The sequence below is a fragment of the Girardinichthys multiradiatus genome, chromosome 7, assembly GCF_021462225.1.
Source record: "Girardinichthys multiradiatus isolate DD_20200921_A chromosome 7, DD_fGirMul_XY1, whole genome shotgun sequence".
NCBI lineage: Eukaryota > Metazoa > Chordata > Actinopteri > Cyprinodontiformes > Goodeidae > Girardinichthys > Girardinichthys multiradiatus.
In genome coordinates this window covers 23,471,218-23,484,352 of record NC_061800.1, presented here as the reverse complement: position 1 = coordinate 23,484,352, position 13,135 = coordinate 23,471,218, and the positions used below count along the sequence as shown (strand labels likewise).

The following is a 13,135-nucleotide window of genomic DNA, read 5'->3' as shown; positions in this document are numbered from 1 at the left end:
GCAGGCGTACTGCAGCATTCTATACTTGAAGCCACGCATGCAGGTCATAGTACGGGGTCAAAAGGTGAAATCTCAGCTGATCGCTAAGAGCCTTGCCTACATCAGGAAGGACCACTACAAGCCCACTTTTCTGGTATCCTTTTACTAGAGACTTAACAGAACATTAGTTATTCATATTATTTTGTATACTTCCTGAATTCTGTTTTTGTGTGTTTTTTCTTTATTTTCACACTAGGAAAAACGTATTACTATCACCTTTGGATATAACACCAAAAGTAAAGACCAGTATGGGATTATGATGTATCACAAGAACCGGCTCATCAAAGCCTACGAACGCGTGGGCTGCCAGCTTAAGGTGGGTTTTCCCCAGTGAGGTGATTTTTCTTTAATACCCGTATATACAGTTAAAAACTGAATATTTACACATGACAATTGTTTTCTCATAGGCTGATATTAAATGTAACTTTTGAACTTTTCAGGGCAGTCAAAATAAAAAAAAATTCTGGTGGTTCATCCAGATGCTTAAAAGTGCGACGGTCATTTGTTCGAACTTTTTTATGCATTTATGAACAACGTGGAAATGTTCTCCATCGTGCCGTTTAGGAAGGACACTGGTTTCAGCGTAGAGAGATCAACATGATTTGATGCTAATATTAACTCAACAACAAAAGACAACATGAAGCTGCTGGCTGCAGCTTTGTAAGAGGCTGTCATTACTCTGAGTGGTTCAGAGGGGAGAAAGCTATTGCTTCAAAAGCAGGATAAAAGCCACGTTACAGATTGAAAATGCTCAAGACACCTTAACTTTGGAGATATGTCCTATGGTCTGATGAAACTAATATTTAAGTCACCATAAAAACTCGTACTCGTCGTCTTCCGCTTTATCCGAGACCGGGTCGCGGGGGCAGCAGACTCAGCAGAGACGCCCAGACGTCCCTCTCTCCAGACACCTCCTCCAGTTCCTCTAGGGGGAGCCCAAGGTGTTCCCAGGCCAGCCGAGAAACATAGTCCCTCCAGTGTGTCCTGGGCCGTCCCCTGGGCTTCCTCCCAGTGGGACGTGCCTGGAACACCTCCCGAGGAAGGCGTCCAGGAGGCATCCGGTATAGATGCCCGAGCCACCTCAACTGGCTCCTCTCGATGTGGAGGAGTAGTGGCTCTACTCCGAGCCCCTCCCGGATGGCCGAGCTCCTCACCCTATCTCTAAGGGAGTGCCCGGCCACCCTACGGAGGAAGCTCATTTCAGCCGCTTGTATCCGGGATCTCGTTCTTTCGGTCATGACCCAAAGTTCATGGCCATAGGTGAGGGTAGGAACGTAGACCGACCAGTAAATCGTGAGCTTCGCTTTTCGGCTCAGCTCTCTCTTCACCACAACGGACCGGCACAGCGCCCCCATTACTGTGGCAGCCGATCCGTCTGTCGATCTCCCGCTCCATTCTTCCCTCACTCGTGAACAAGACCCCGAGATACTTAAACTCCTCCACTTGAGGCAGGAACTCCCCTCCAACCTGAAGAGGACAAGCCACCCTTTTCCGGTCGAGAACCATGGCCTCGGACTTGGAGGAGCTGATCTTCATCCCAGCCGCTTCACACTCGGCTGCGAACCACCACAGCGCATGCTGTAGGTCTTGGCTAGATGGGGCCAGCAGGACCCCGTCATCTGCAAAAACAAGAGACGAAATCCTCTGGTCCCCAAACCAGACCCCCTCCAGCCCTTGGCTGCGCCTAGAAATCCTGTCTATAAAAGTTATGAACAGGACCGGCAGCCCTGCCGGAGTCCAACATTCACCGGGAACAGGTCCGACTTAGTGCCGGCAATGCGAACCAAACTCCTGCTCCACTTGTACAGAGATCGGATGGCCCCTAGTAAAGGGCCCCCGATTCCATACTCCTGGAGCACCCCCCACAGGGCACCACGAGGGACACAGTTGAATGCCTTCTCCAGGTCCACAAAACACATGTGGACCGGTTGGGCAAACTCCCATGAACCCTCGAGCACCCTGTAGAGGGTATAGAGCTGATCCAGTGTTCCACGGCCGGGACGAAAACCACACCGCTCCTCCTGAAACCGAGGTTCAACTATCGGCCGGACTCTCCTCTCCAATACCCTGGCGTAGGCCTTACCAGGGAGGCTGAGGAGTGTGATCCCCCTGTAGTTGGAACACACCCTCCGGTCACCCTTCTTATGTAGGGGGACCACCACCCCAGTCTGCCAATCCAAAGGCACAGTCCCCGTCCGCCACGCAGTGTTGAAGAGGTGTGTCAACCATGACAGCCCCACAACATCCAAAGACTTGAGGTACTCAGGGCGGATCTCATCCAACCCCGAAGCCCTGCCACCGCGGAGCTTTTTAACCACCTCGGTGACTTCAGCCTAGGTGATGAAAGAGTCCAACCCCGAGTCCCCAGCCTCTGTTTCCACCACGGAATGCGTGATGGCAGGATTGAGGAGATCCTCGAAGTACTCCTTCCACCGGCCGATAATGTCCCCAGTCGAGGTCAGCAGCTCCCCATCCCCACAGTGTAAACAGTGTTGGCGAAGTACTGCTTCCCCCTCCTGAGGCGCCGGACGGTTTGCCAGAATCGCTTCGGGGCCAACCGGTAGTCCTTCTCCATGGCCTCACCGAACTCCTCTCAGGTCCGAGTTTTTGCCTCTGCCACCGCCCGGGCCACGGCACGCTTGGCCCCACGGTACCCGTCAGCCGCCTCAGGAGTCCCACAAGCCAACCACAGCCGACAGGACTCCTTCTTCAGCTTGACAGCATCCCTTACTGCCGGTGTCCACCACCGGGTTCGGGGATTGCCGCCGCGACAAGCACCGCAGACCTTACGGCCGCAGCTACGGTCAGCAGCATCGACAATAGATGCGGAGAACATGGTCCACTCGGACTCTATGTCTCCAACATCCTTCGGAATCTGGTCAAAGCTCTCCTGGAGGTGAGAATTGAATACATCCCTGGCCGAGGGCTCCGCCAGACGTTCCCAGCAGACCCTCACTATGCGCTTGGGCCTGCCATGTCTGTCCGGCTTTCTCCTCCCCCAGCGGATCCAACTCACCACCAGGTGCTGATCAGTGGACAGCTTAGCCCCTCTCTTCACCCGAGTGTCCAAAACATGCGGCCGAAGGTCTGATGATACGACAACAAAGTCGATCATCGACCTCCTGCCCTGGGTATCCTGGTGCCAAGTGCACTGATGGACACCCTTATGTTTGAACATGGTGTTCATTATGGACAATCCGTGACTAGCACAGAAGTCCAATAACAAAACACCGCATGGATTCAGATCGGGGAGGCCATTCCTCCCGATGACGCCTCTCCAGGTGTCACTGTCGTTTCCCACGTGGGCGTTGAAGTTCCCCAGCAGAATAATGGAGTCCCCAGGAGGGGCACTATCCAGCACCCCCGACAGGGACGCCAAGAAGGCTGGGTACTCCGCACTACCACTCGGCCCGTAGGCTGAAATGATAGTCAGAGACCTCTCCCCAACCCGAAGGCGCAGGGATGCGACCCTCTCATCCACTGGGGTAAACCCCAACACGAGACGGCTGAGCTGGGGGGGCAACAAGCAAACCCACCCCAGCCCGCCGCCTCTCCCCGTGGGCCACTCCAGAGTAGAAGAGAGTCCAGCCCCTCTCGAGGAGATTGGTTCCAGAGCCCACGCTGTGCGTGGAGGCGAGCCCTACTGTTTCTAGTCGATATCTCTTGACCTCCCGCACAAGCTCAGGCTCCTTGCCCCCCAGCGAGGTGACATTCCACGTCCCTAGAGCCAGCCTAAGCATCCGGGGAGCGGGCCGCCGAGGTCTCCACCTTCATCCGCCGCCCAATCCTCTTTGCACCGGTCCCTCACGGTTCTCCCTGCAGGTGGTGGGCCCACTGGGGGATGGTCTCGCGTCTCTCGTTCGGGCTTGGCCCGGCCGGGTCCCGTGAGGAGCAACCCAGCCACCAGGCGCTCTCAGACGAGTCCCGACCCCAGGCCTGGCTCCAGGGTGGGACCCCGGCTCCGCCGTACCGGGCGACGTCACGTGCCTCGATTTTGTAGTCGTCATGAGGGGTTCTTGAACCGCTCTTTGTCTGACCCGTCACCTAGAGCCTGTTTGCCATGGGAGACCCTACAGGGGCATTTAAGCCCCAGACAACACAGCCTCTAGGATCATTTGAGCACTCAAACCCCTCCACCACGTTACGGTGGCGGTTCAAGGAGGGGGTCATCATAAGAATCATTGTTAAATTTGGAGGAAAAAGGACGAAGCTTTCAAACCTCAGAACACCATCCCAACTGTGAAGTACGGATAATGTTTGATTGTTTTTGGTGTAGGAGGGAATGGTGCATATGTTGCATCATGTGAAAAGAACATTATGTATTCAAACAACATATCAAGATATCACCCAGGAAGTTGAAACTCGGGAAGGAATAGATCTTCCAAGTGGACAGCGACACTAAGCCATAAGGACAACAAACTCAATGATTTGGAGTGGCCATCATAAAGTCCTGATCTCAGTCTCATTGAAAATCTGTGCGCAGAGCTGAACGGATGTTTTCCTATAAACCTGACTACGTAATAGCAGCTCTGTCAGGAGGAACGGGCCAAAATTCCAGAAACAATTCTAGGAAGCTTGTCGAAGGAAACCCTAAAGCATTTGAACCAAGTCACATGGTTTAACAAGTGATTCTTCCAAATACTAAAGAAATGTATGTAAACGTCTGAATAATTAAAAGCAACTCTCGCTTCATTCTGGCAGTTAAATAATAATTTTGGTAATATGTACTGACTTAAAACAGGAAATTTAGTCCGATTTGACGTCAGCTGGTGAGACAATGGGTCATGTGTCTTTTTGTAGAGCGTATGTAAATATCTGGGTTCACCTGTATTTTGAATCTGGTAAATGTTTGCAATCAACAGGCCAACAACAAAGGTGTTGGAGTCATTGGGGTCATCGAATGTAACTTCCTGGATCCTACCCACAACAAACAGAGCTTCATCGAGACTGATAAGTACAGGTAATAACATCCATGCTGCACTTACTATTATTATAAACATTTACTAATCTGATATTCTTAGATTCTCAAAGGTACAACATGCTTTTTTTTTTTCTTTTTTTTGCTTTGAACAGAAAAACCATATACAATTTGGGTCTTAAACTGGAGGAGTACTGGAATGAGATCCGTTACAGCAAGACCAAAGAAGACCCAAATAGCACCATACCGGTGGAGGATACCATGTAAGTACACGGTCAAGAAACGGATGTAAAGCATTGTAATTTCTGTTTGTTTAACCAAACTGACTCTTCAGGAAGCGACCGGATCAGAACTGGGCGCAGTGCGATGAGTGTTTGCGCTGGCGCAAACTCCCGGATGGGATCGATATCAACAAGCTGCCAGATAAATGGTTCTGTTATTTGAATCCCGACCCACAGTTCAGGTAACGGAGCACTTCTGGATCATTTTAAATAAATGTGTAGAAATAAACATAATACGCTTTATTACTTAGAATAGAAAAGGTCTTGGTTTGTTACCCTGTTTTTTTTTTTCAATAATCAAGTACTCTTGGTGATGGTTTTCAGTCATGAGCAGCCTGGAAAAGTTTTCCTCAAACTCACAGTTGTCTCTTTTAATTAGACAAAAGACAACAAAATAGTCCTGTAGTCTTGTAGTCCTGTACTCTTGCCAATCAGGACTACAGGACTACAAGACTACAGGTTTTACCCCCAAAACACACTGGATGCGCCGTTTCACACAATTAAAACACGTTAAAGTGATTGGGGCCGCGCAGGCCTCTCGCTTTTCTCCGCCACTGCGCCTCTGACTATTCGACCAAGATAGACCAGGCGGCCATTTAGGTCGGGCCTACACTGCAATTTGACAGGAATATCATGAGTCAGACAGGAAGTGAGACCCGGTGGCAAAGTAAAACACTATATTCGGTAATTAATGACAACCTTGTGCAGTGTTGGCACCAGCATTCAGTGGGGATAATTTTGCAACAAAGGTGTAGAGGTTGGTCAGGAATGATTCCATATTAACAATATGCAACACATATCGGCCTATCTGGAGTTATTCACTTTATTTTTCCATTATGAGAAAAGTAAATCCATCTTTGTAAAAAGAGAGAAACAATACAACATGTATATGTTGTCTTAGATACTTAAAGTCTAATCTAAACATGGACTTTCTCTCTCTCCCTGTGTTAAACCTGTAGGAGCTGCAAGGTAGAAGAAGAGCCAGAGGACTCTGATGATGATCAGCCATCATACCGGAAGACCTACAAACAACAGTTAGTAAATATACATTAAAAATTGTACTGCAACCTATCAGAGTAACTCATGGTTTAGACTTGATAAGAAACCCACCCATGGGAAGCTAAAAAGAGAAACCCTCAGTATGTTCAACGGTTTGATGCACAAAATGAGGCTTTCTAGAGATGATTGACAGAATAAATGAAAAATAATAATATGGAGAAAATAATATTCTTCTCCAGGCTCTTTGTTATTTTAATTAAACCTCAATCTTCACATTCTAAACTGCCATTATTTATTAAAACAAACGTAGAGTAAATTATTGTTACTCCTCATCACTCTACTGTGAAAAAAATTCTTCACAAGTGGAAAACATTGAAGGCAGCTTCCTATCCTGGGAGAGGTTGTCCGAGCAAATTCACCCGGGGGTCAGCGGTAAAATGCTCAGAGAAGTTAAAAAACAGTCATCTAAGAGCTCTTTCTCAGGCTGGATGTGGCTCAGTTAGGAGTTTGTGATTAGTGTAGCCTGTTTGGAAGAGTTGCCAGGAGAAGCATTTTCTGTGTAAAAGGAGTTCAGCAACATAAATAAATATGGCTCAGATCTGCAGAGTTGCATCTGGAGAGGTGTGCAAAACTGAACCTGCCGTCCATATTCATCCACAGCAATATACCATTGATCGGGTCTGACAGAAAAATACTTTAAGGTAAAGCTGCTAAAAGTGCTTCTTCATGGAAGCATGGATTGTACTTACTTTTTCAAACATACATTATGGTGCAAAAGTATTTGATTTGGCCCCTACAGATTTCTTTTTTTTTTTTTTTTTTTTTTTGTCACACTGAAATATTTCTGGTCAACCAACAAACTTTAATATACTACAAATACAACCTGGGTAACACAAAAGGCGGTTTTCAAATGGTTATTTGATGGATTAAGCCATCCAAACAAACCTGGCAAATCTAAGTGAAAACATTATTGAACCCTGAACTTTATTACTAATCGTGCCACAATTTTTGATCATGAAGAGTCTCTCAGTTGGATTTAAGTCCGGACTTTGACTAGGCCTTTCTAAAAGCTTTTTTTTTTTTAGCAACTCAGAGTTTTGATCTTAGCCGAGGTAAGTGAGGCCAGTGCTTTAGATATTATTTGTTTTTGTTTTTTGTGATCTGTTTGATTGCTCGTCGATGCACTATTAGAGCAAATATGGTAGGTCCACCACTCCTGGGAAGGTTCACTGCTGTCACGTGATTTCTTGATTTATCAATAATGGCTCTCATTGAGGTTCTGTACAGTCCCAACGCCTTAGAAATGGCCGTGCAACCTTTTCTAGACTGATAGATGTCAATGACTTTGCTTCTCATCTGTTTTTGAGATCTTTTGAGATCTTTCAGCCTACTTCATGTTCACTTAAGTAGGTTCTACTTAAGTGATTTCTTGATATCCGACATGCCTGCCAGTAATCAGGATACATACATAAAAGGGGTGAACATTGTTTCTCCCATGCCTATTCATAATAGCAGCCCTAACCAGTGAACACGTTTAACACAACCACCAGCATGTGTGAATTCTTTCTTCAATGTTTTGTTCATAACAGAGAGCGGGAGAACAAGAAGAAACAAGAACAGAAACTGCAGCAGGTAAGAAGCTTACCCTCTGTAAATAAAGATATCTTCTCACCAGTCCATAACTATTTATTGTTCTTTCTTGGATCAGGTTGATATAAGGAATCAAGAAGAGCAACATTTGGATTTGGATAAAGAGAATGAAATTTTAAAACGGCAGCACAACAAGCTGACCCGGCAGCTCCACCAAGCGGTACATCCTTTTAATACACTCGATTTATGGTTTAATGTTGACTCTATGCATTTAAAGTGTGACATTCTGAGGATTTAAATGGTTTACCTTCATGTTTCCAACCAACTTGAATTCACCCACCTAAACTGAGACTGCTTAAAGTTTCAAAGTGTCAAAGTGGTGAGAAACCAACTTTTTAAATACAATCTCCTCTGACTTTATAAAAGAAAAAACTTCACTGATACTGAAAATGGCCAACCTGGAGTCCCTCAGTCAACTTTCACACTGAAGAGCGTTGTTGTCGGTGCAATATGGTCCAGCTTGGATAGGGTGCATTTTCTGATGGGAAGAAGTTCATCTGGTCACTAGTGAGGGGTGATCAAGCTGAAAATCTCACTGATTCTGCACATTGTTAGTCAGTGCCTCCTGAAATCCAATACAACCATGCAAATATAACAGGTTTACTACTGCTGTGGGTACACAAAGCCTGCATGTCACTAACAACGGAAAAAAATGTCAGAGTAAAAATAAATCTCATATTTAAATCCTGCATCATAAGGAAATTGTTTCAAACAGGCTTATCCTTTGTCCTTTTGCTGAAAAACATTTGCATTTCAGTGCTTATTAGGAGACCTAATAGCATAGATTTGACTTAATGTCGTAAATCACACAAAACTTGTGGTTTCAGAAAATAATAAAATAAATATATACATTGTACCGTCCTCTTCGCAGTCCCCCACTACCCCGAAGTCACTACACGGTGGTGCAGCTAGGGCTGGATCCACTCTGCCGAGCTACTCGAACATTTCACAATCAGGTAAGAAAATGTTTTTCTTTAGGTTACAGAAACGATAAGTTTGAGATTAATCTGTTTTCCATTCTATGTAGACGGCAGCCCCTCCAGTAACAGAGGTCTTCCAGTGATCACCAACGTGTGCTCGCTCTCAGTAGAGACCCAGAGGTATGATGGCCCACGGTTGTGAGGTTGCAGTGCCATAAAAATGCACCGACACTATTTAAATTTGTTTTAAGTTTTGTGACATCACTACCACAAACTATAAGGTGTTGTATTGAAATTTTATGATATAGGCCCTACACAACTTAATGCATAATTGAGGCATGCATTGGTATTGAACCCCGTTTACTGTTATTTCCCTAAATATGTAGTAAAACCAGTTGTTTTCAAAGGTCACCTAATTAGTAAAGAGAGTGTACCTGGGTTTAATTTATTGCCTCAGAGGTTTGTTGAGGAACATTAGAGGAGAAATAACATCATGAAGACCAAGGAACAAAACCGACAGGACAGAAAGAAAGTAACATAAAACAAACCAAGCTTTGGATTTTGCATGAAGCACTGTTCAGTCCACCTTCTGCAAATGTATGGAGGATGGCACACGTGCAAACCTACCAAGATATGGCTACCCACCTAAGATGAGAGGCAATTTTCGTTTAACTCATTAAAACATCCAAGAGGCCCATTGTTACTCTGATGAGCGGCAGAGATCCACACATCTGGTGGAAAATCTGTTAACATGACAGCTTTTAGTCATGTGCTTGAAATAACTTGTATTTCTGGGAGAGTGGAAGAACTGTAAAGAGAACTATTGGAAGTCCTGTTTAAATGTGGGAAATGCTCTGTGTGATGAGAAACCAACACTCCACATGACCCCGAAGATATCATCTCTGTTGTGTAACATGGTGGTGGCAGCATCAGGCTGTGGGGGATGCTTTTCTTCATCACGGACTGGGAAGATGGATGAAGCTAGATACAGGGCAAACAAGGAAGGAAAGAGTGTTGGAGGTGGCAAAACAGTGGAGACCAGCCCTAAACATGACGCCAGAGCTACAGCGAAGTGGTTTAGATCAAAGCATGGTCATGTGTTTATCCTAAATCTCACTGGGAGTCTGACAAGACCTACACATTGCTGAGAGACATGGTTTGATTTGCAGCTGTAATTGCATTATAAAGTTCAGTGGGGCTGAATCCTAATGCATGTCACACTTTTAAGATTTTTCTTTTTTCTCTTAAACTGATCAATTGTTGTTGTTTTTTTCTACTTCACAATTATGCACCACTTTGTGTTGGTAAATTACAGAAAATCTCTAAAGTACTTTGAAGTTGACAAAATGCGGTAAAGGTAAAGGGTTGTAAATGCGTTTGCAAGGCCCCGTGAATAAATCAGTTTCACGGTAATGAACAAAAGACTGTTATTTTTGCTCTGCAGGGGGAAAAGAGGCCAGGTTGTAACTCCACATAGCACGCCAAAAAGACCCAGGATGAACGGTCTCCAACTGACCGCCTCTGACACGCCCCCGGCAGGAAACGCGAGCCCTCTATCTGTGTCCACTGATAGCACCGAGGATACTGATGATGACGACCTTGTCATCTTGGAAACTGAAAGTACGCCCAAGCCCCTAAAGCCTGCTGGTAATTTACAAAAAATCAAGCAAGAGAAAGGGGATGGTGTAAATCCAATCACCATGCTGCTAGAGTGCAGCGACGATGCTGCTGTGGATGAGACCCCAGAGGCAAAAGCTGAAGGGGAGGCTTCAGATGCCGAAACCTGTCCAGCTCCAGGAGTGGCCAGCGCCACTACCCAGACGACTGCTTCTGAAGTGAAGCAGGAGGAGGCGAGTCAGAATCCGACTAAAGGGTTAGACAATGCTGCTAGTAAGAAAGTTCCCAATCAGAATCTGCTCAAAGACAGAAAAGTTAAGGAGGAGAGCGGTGGAGAGGGTGACAACCAAGGAGAGCAGGCCTTGAGCAACGGAGTTGCTCATATGGAAAGTGATGAAGGCGCTGGTCCTTCTTCTTCTCTTCAGCAGTACTCTAATATCAGTGAAGTGCAGAAACAACAAGATAAGCTCCTGGAGCTCATGCAGGATACTGCTCTGGAGAGAGATCGCTTAAACGAGCAGGTTACAAAGCTCACCTCCAAGCTGCAGGACATGCAGAGCAGACTGCAGGAACGGTCTCAAGCCAACATAAAGAAGGAGTGCTCACACCAAGCCTGCCAGACAGAGAGTCAAAGGGACTACAAGTATCTCTTTGAGAGGGCCAGACAGAAAATCAATGACTTAATAAAGGGCAAAGAGGCTTTACCAGCAGCTACCGAGAGCGAAACCAATCTCAGTAGTGGCCAGGATGAGGAAAAGGACATTGAGGAGATTTCGCTTCAAGTCGGCAGTCTGGTCTGTGAACTAGATCAGAGGAATAAGGAGAGAGATGAACTGCGCTTGCAGGTCTGTATGCTATCTTTGAGTTCCAAATGCTGGTTTAGATCAACATATTCAAAGAGAAACTGACATACATGTGCATCTCACTAAACCAGAGCATCACTGAAAGGGTAATCTACTCCAATATTCAGTTAAAAAGGTGAAACTTGCATAGATACACTACAGTGTGATATATTTCAAAGGTTTATTTCTGATCAGTTAAAACGATTATGGATCACAGAAAACCCAAAAATGTATGGCTCAGAAAATAATCAGAAAATAAGAATCTCAGAAAAAAACAATCGTACATAAGAGATTTTTGATACAGAAATGTGATCTTATGACCCACACAGTAATGTGGAAGACCAACAGATTGACACTGACATGCTCCACAAGGAGGCACAAAAGGTGATTGCAAAAGAAGCGGGCTGTTCACAAGGTGCTGTAATCAGGCATAATATTGGAAAATTGGATGGAAACACTGGTGAAAACCATTGCTCAAGCAGCAAGGATAACCACAATGTTCATTGAACCTTAAAGCGAAGCCAATTGTAAGAGTTTCAGGCAGAATCATAGGGCATGAACCCCAACTGGAGCCACCACACACAGACATATCCAAGACATGAGCTAAGACTGTTGCATTTTTGTGTTAAACCAGCCCTTAACCAGAAACAACATTAAAAGTGTTATACCTGTGCTATGTAGGAAAAGGTACTGGACTATTGCTCAGTGGTCCAGAGTTCTCTTTACAATTGAAGGTTAACTGTGTTTCATTTAGAAATTAAGGTCCCTGAGTCTCCCCGAATGGGGAGTAACAGAACCCAAGATGCTTGAGGAAGTTGCTGGTCTTTTTCGAACAAGGAGGAGACTGATGAGAGGTGAAGCTGATGTGATGTCACGCTGACAAGGGTCCATACCCTTCCCAAAAATCCATTTTTATTTTTTTTGTTTTAGATACTTGCAGCTCAGACATTTTCTGCAGTCCCTTCTGTCACGGTTTACTAGATATTGCAACCACAAACCCAGTTGATAGGTTTCAGGAAAAGAAACACGTCTTTCTTATAGACGAGATTATGTGGAGCACCTCAGCCTTCTCTGAGAATCTGCAGATGATGACTGGGATTCACTCCCTACTCGGGTAAATGCAGCCCTCACTCTGTCCCCGTCCCTGTTGGTTACAATGCAAGGTGGTTCAGAGACCCCACTTCTAGGGTTCGAATCCTCTCAATCAAAAAGCCAAGCTGATCAATTATGTTTGGGATTTTCCACTATGTTGGCAAATTTGTGGAAAGAGGGTTTTCTTACTGAATAAGATCAATAAGCTAAAACTGACCCTTAAGCCTTTTCTCCGTGTTTTTAGTAGAGTCAGTGAGGGAGATAAACTACAGTCACATTCAATAAATTAGAAAATTATTGAAAAGTCGGTTTATTTCAGTAATTCTGTTCACTAAGTGAAGCAGACTGATGTTTTAAATCCATTATTTCTGTTAATTACGATGATTTTTCAGCTTGCAGCATTCGAGATTTGAATGTTTTATAGCTTCTTAAAGGTTATTTACGAAATGTGCTTTTAATCTGACAAATGAGCCTCATCAGAACACACATTCTAATTTACTGACACTGACCGTATCTCTACTCCTGTGTTCACAAATAGCTGCTTAATCTGGAGGTGGAGAAGTCAAACTTGGCAGCCCAGTGTGAGGAGCTCAAGTTGAGCTTGCAGCAGCAAAGAGAAAATGCACAATCTCCTGCAGCGTCCTCCACCTCTCTCACAAACTCGGACACCTTCAGAAGGTAGGACTGCAGAGAAATCAGTAATATATTTCTATGACTCCAGCAGTCCATCAGAACACGGATTTTAGGTCTCAGTGGTTCATTTTTCTCCCCTATTCT

General features: G+C 45.3%; 1 protein-coding gene across 1 annotated transcript in view; it reads left to right on the top strand.

Annotated features, from left to right (window-relative positions):
• The window catches only part of morc3a (MORC family CW-type zinc finger 3a), a 30,072-nt gene that overhangs the window by 15,786 nt on the left and 1,151 nt on the right, over nt 1-13,135 (top strand). The window contains exons 7-18 of the mRNA XM_047371475.1: nt 5-133; nt 236-355; nt 4,902-4,999; nt 5,113-5,220; nt 5,292-5,420; nt 6,198-6,272; nt 7,827-7,869; nt 7,946-8,047; nt 8,759-8,843; nt 8,915-8,987; nt 10,252-11,269; nt 12,897-13,036. Of these exons, the coding sequence (XP_047227431.1) occupies nt 5-133; nt 236-355; nt 4,902-4,999; nt 5,113-5,220; nt 5,292-5,420; nt 6,198-6,272; nt 7,827-7,869; nt 7,946-8,047; nt 8,759-8,843; nt 8,915-8,987; nt 10,252-11,269; nt 12,897-13,036 (2,120 nt within the window). The remainder of the gene's footprint in view (nt 1-4; nt 134-235; nt 356-4,901; nt 5,000-5,112; nt 5,221-5,291; nt 5,421-6,197; nt 6,273-7,826; nt 7,870-7,945; nt 8,048-8,758; nt 8,844-8,914; nt 8,988-10,251; nt 11,270-12,896; nt 13,037-13,135) is intronic.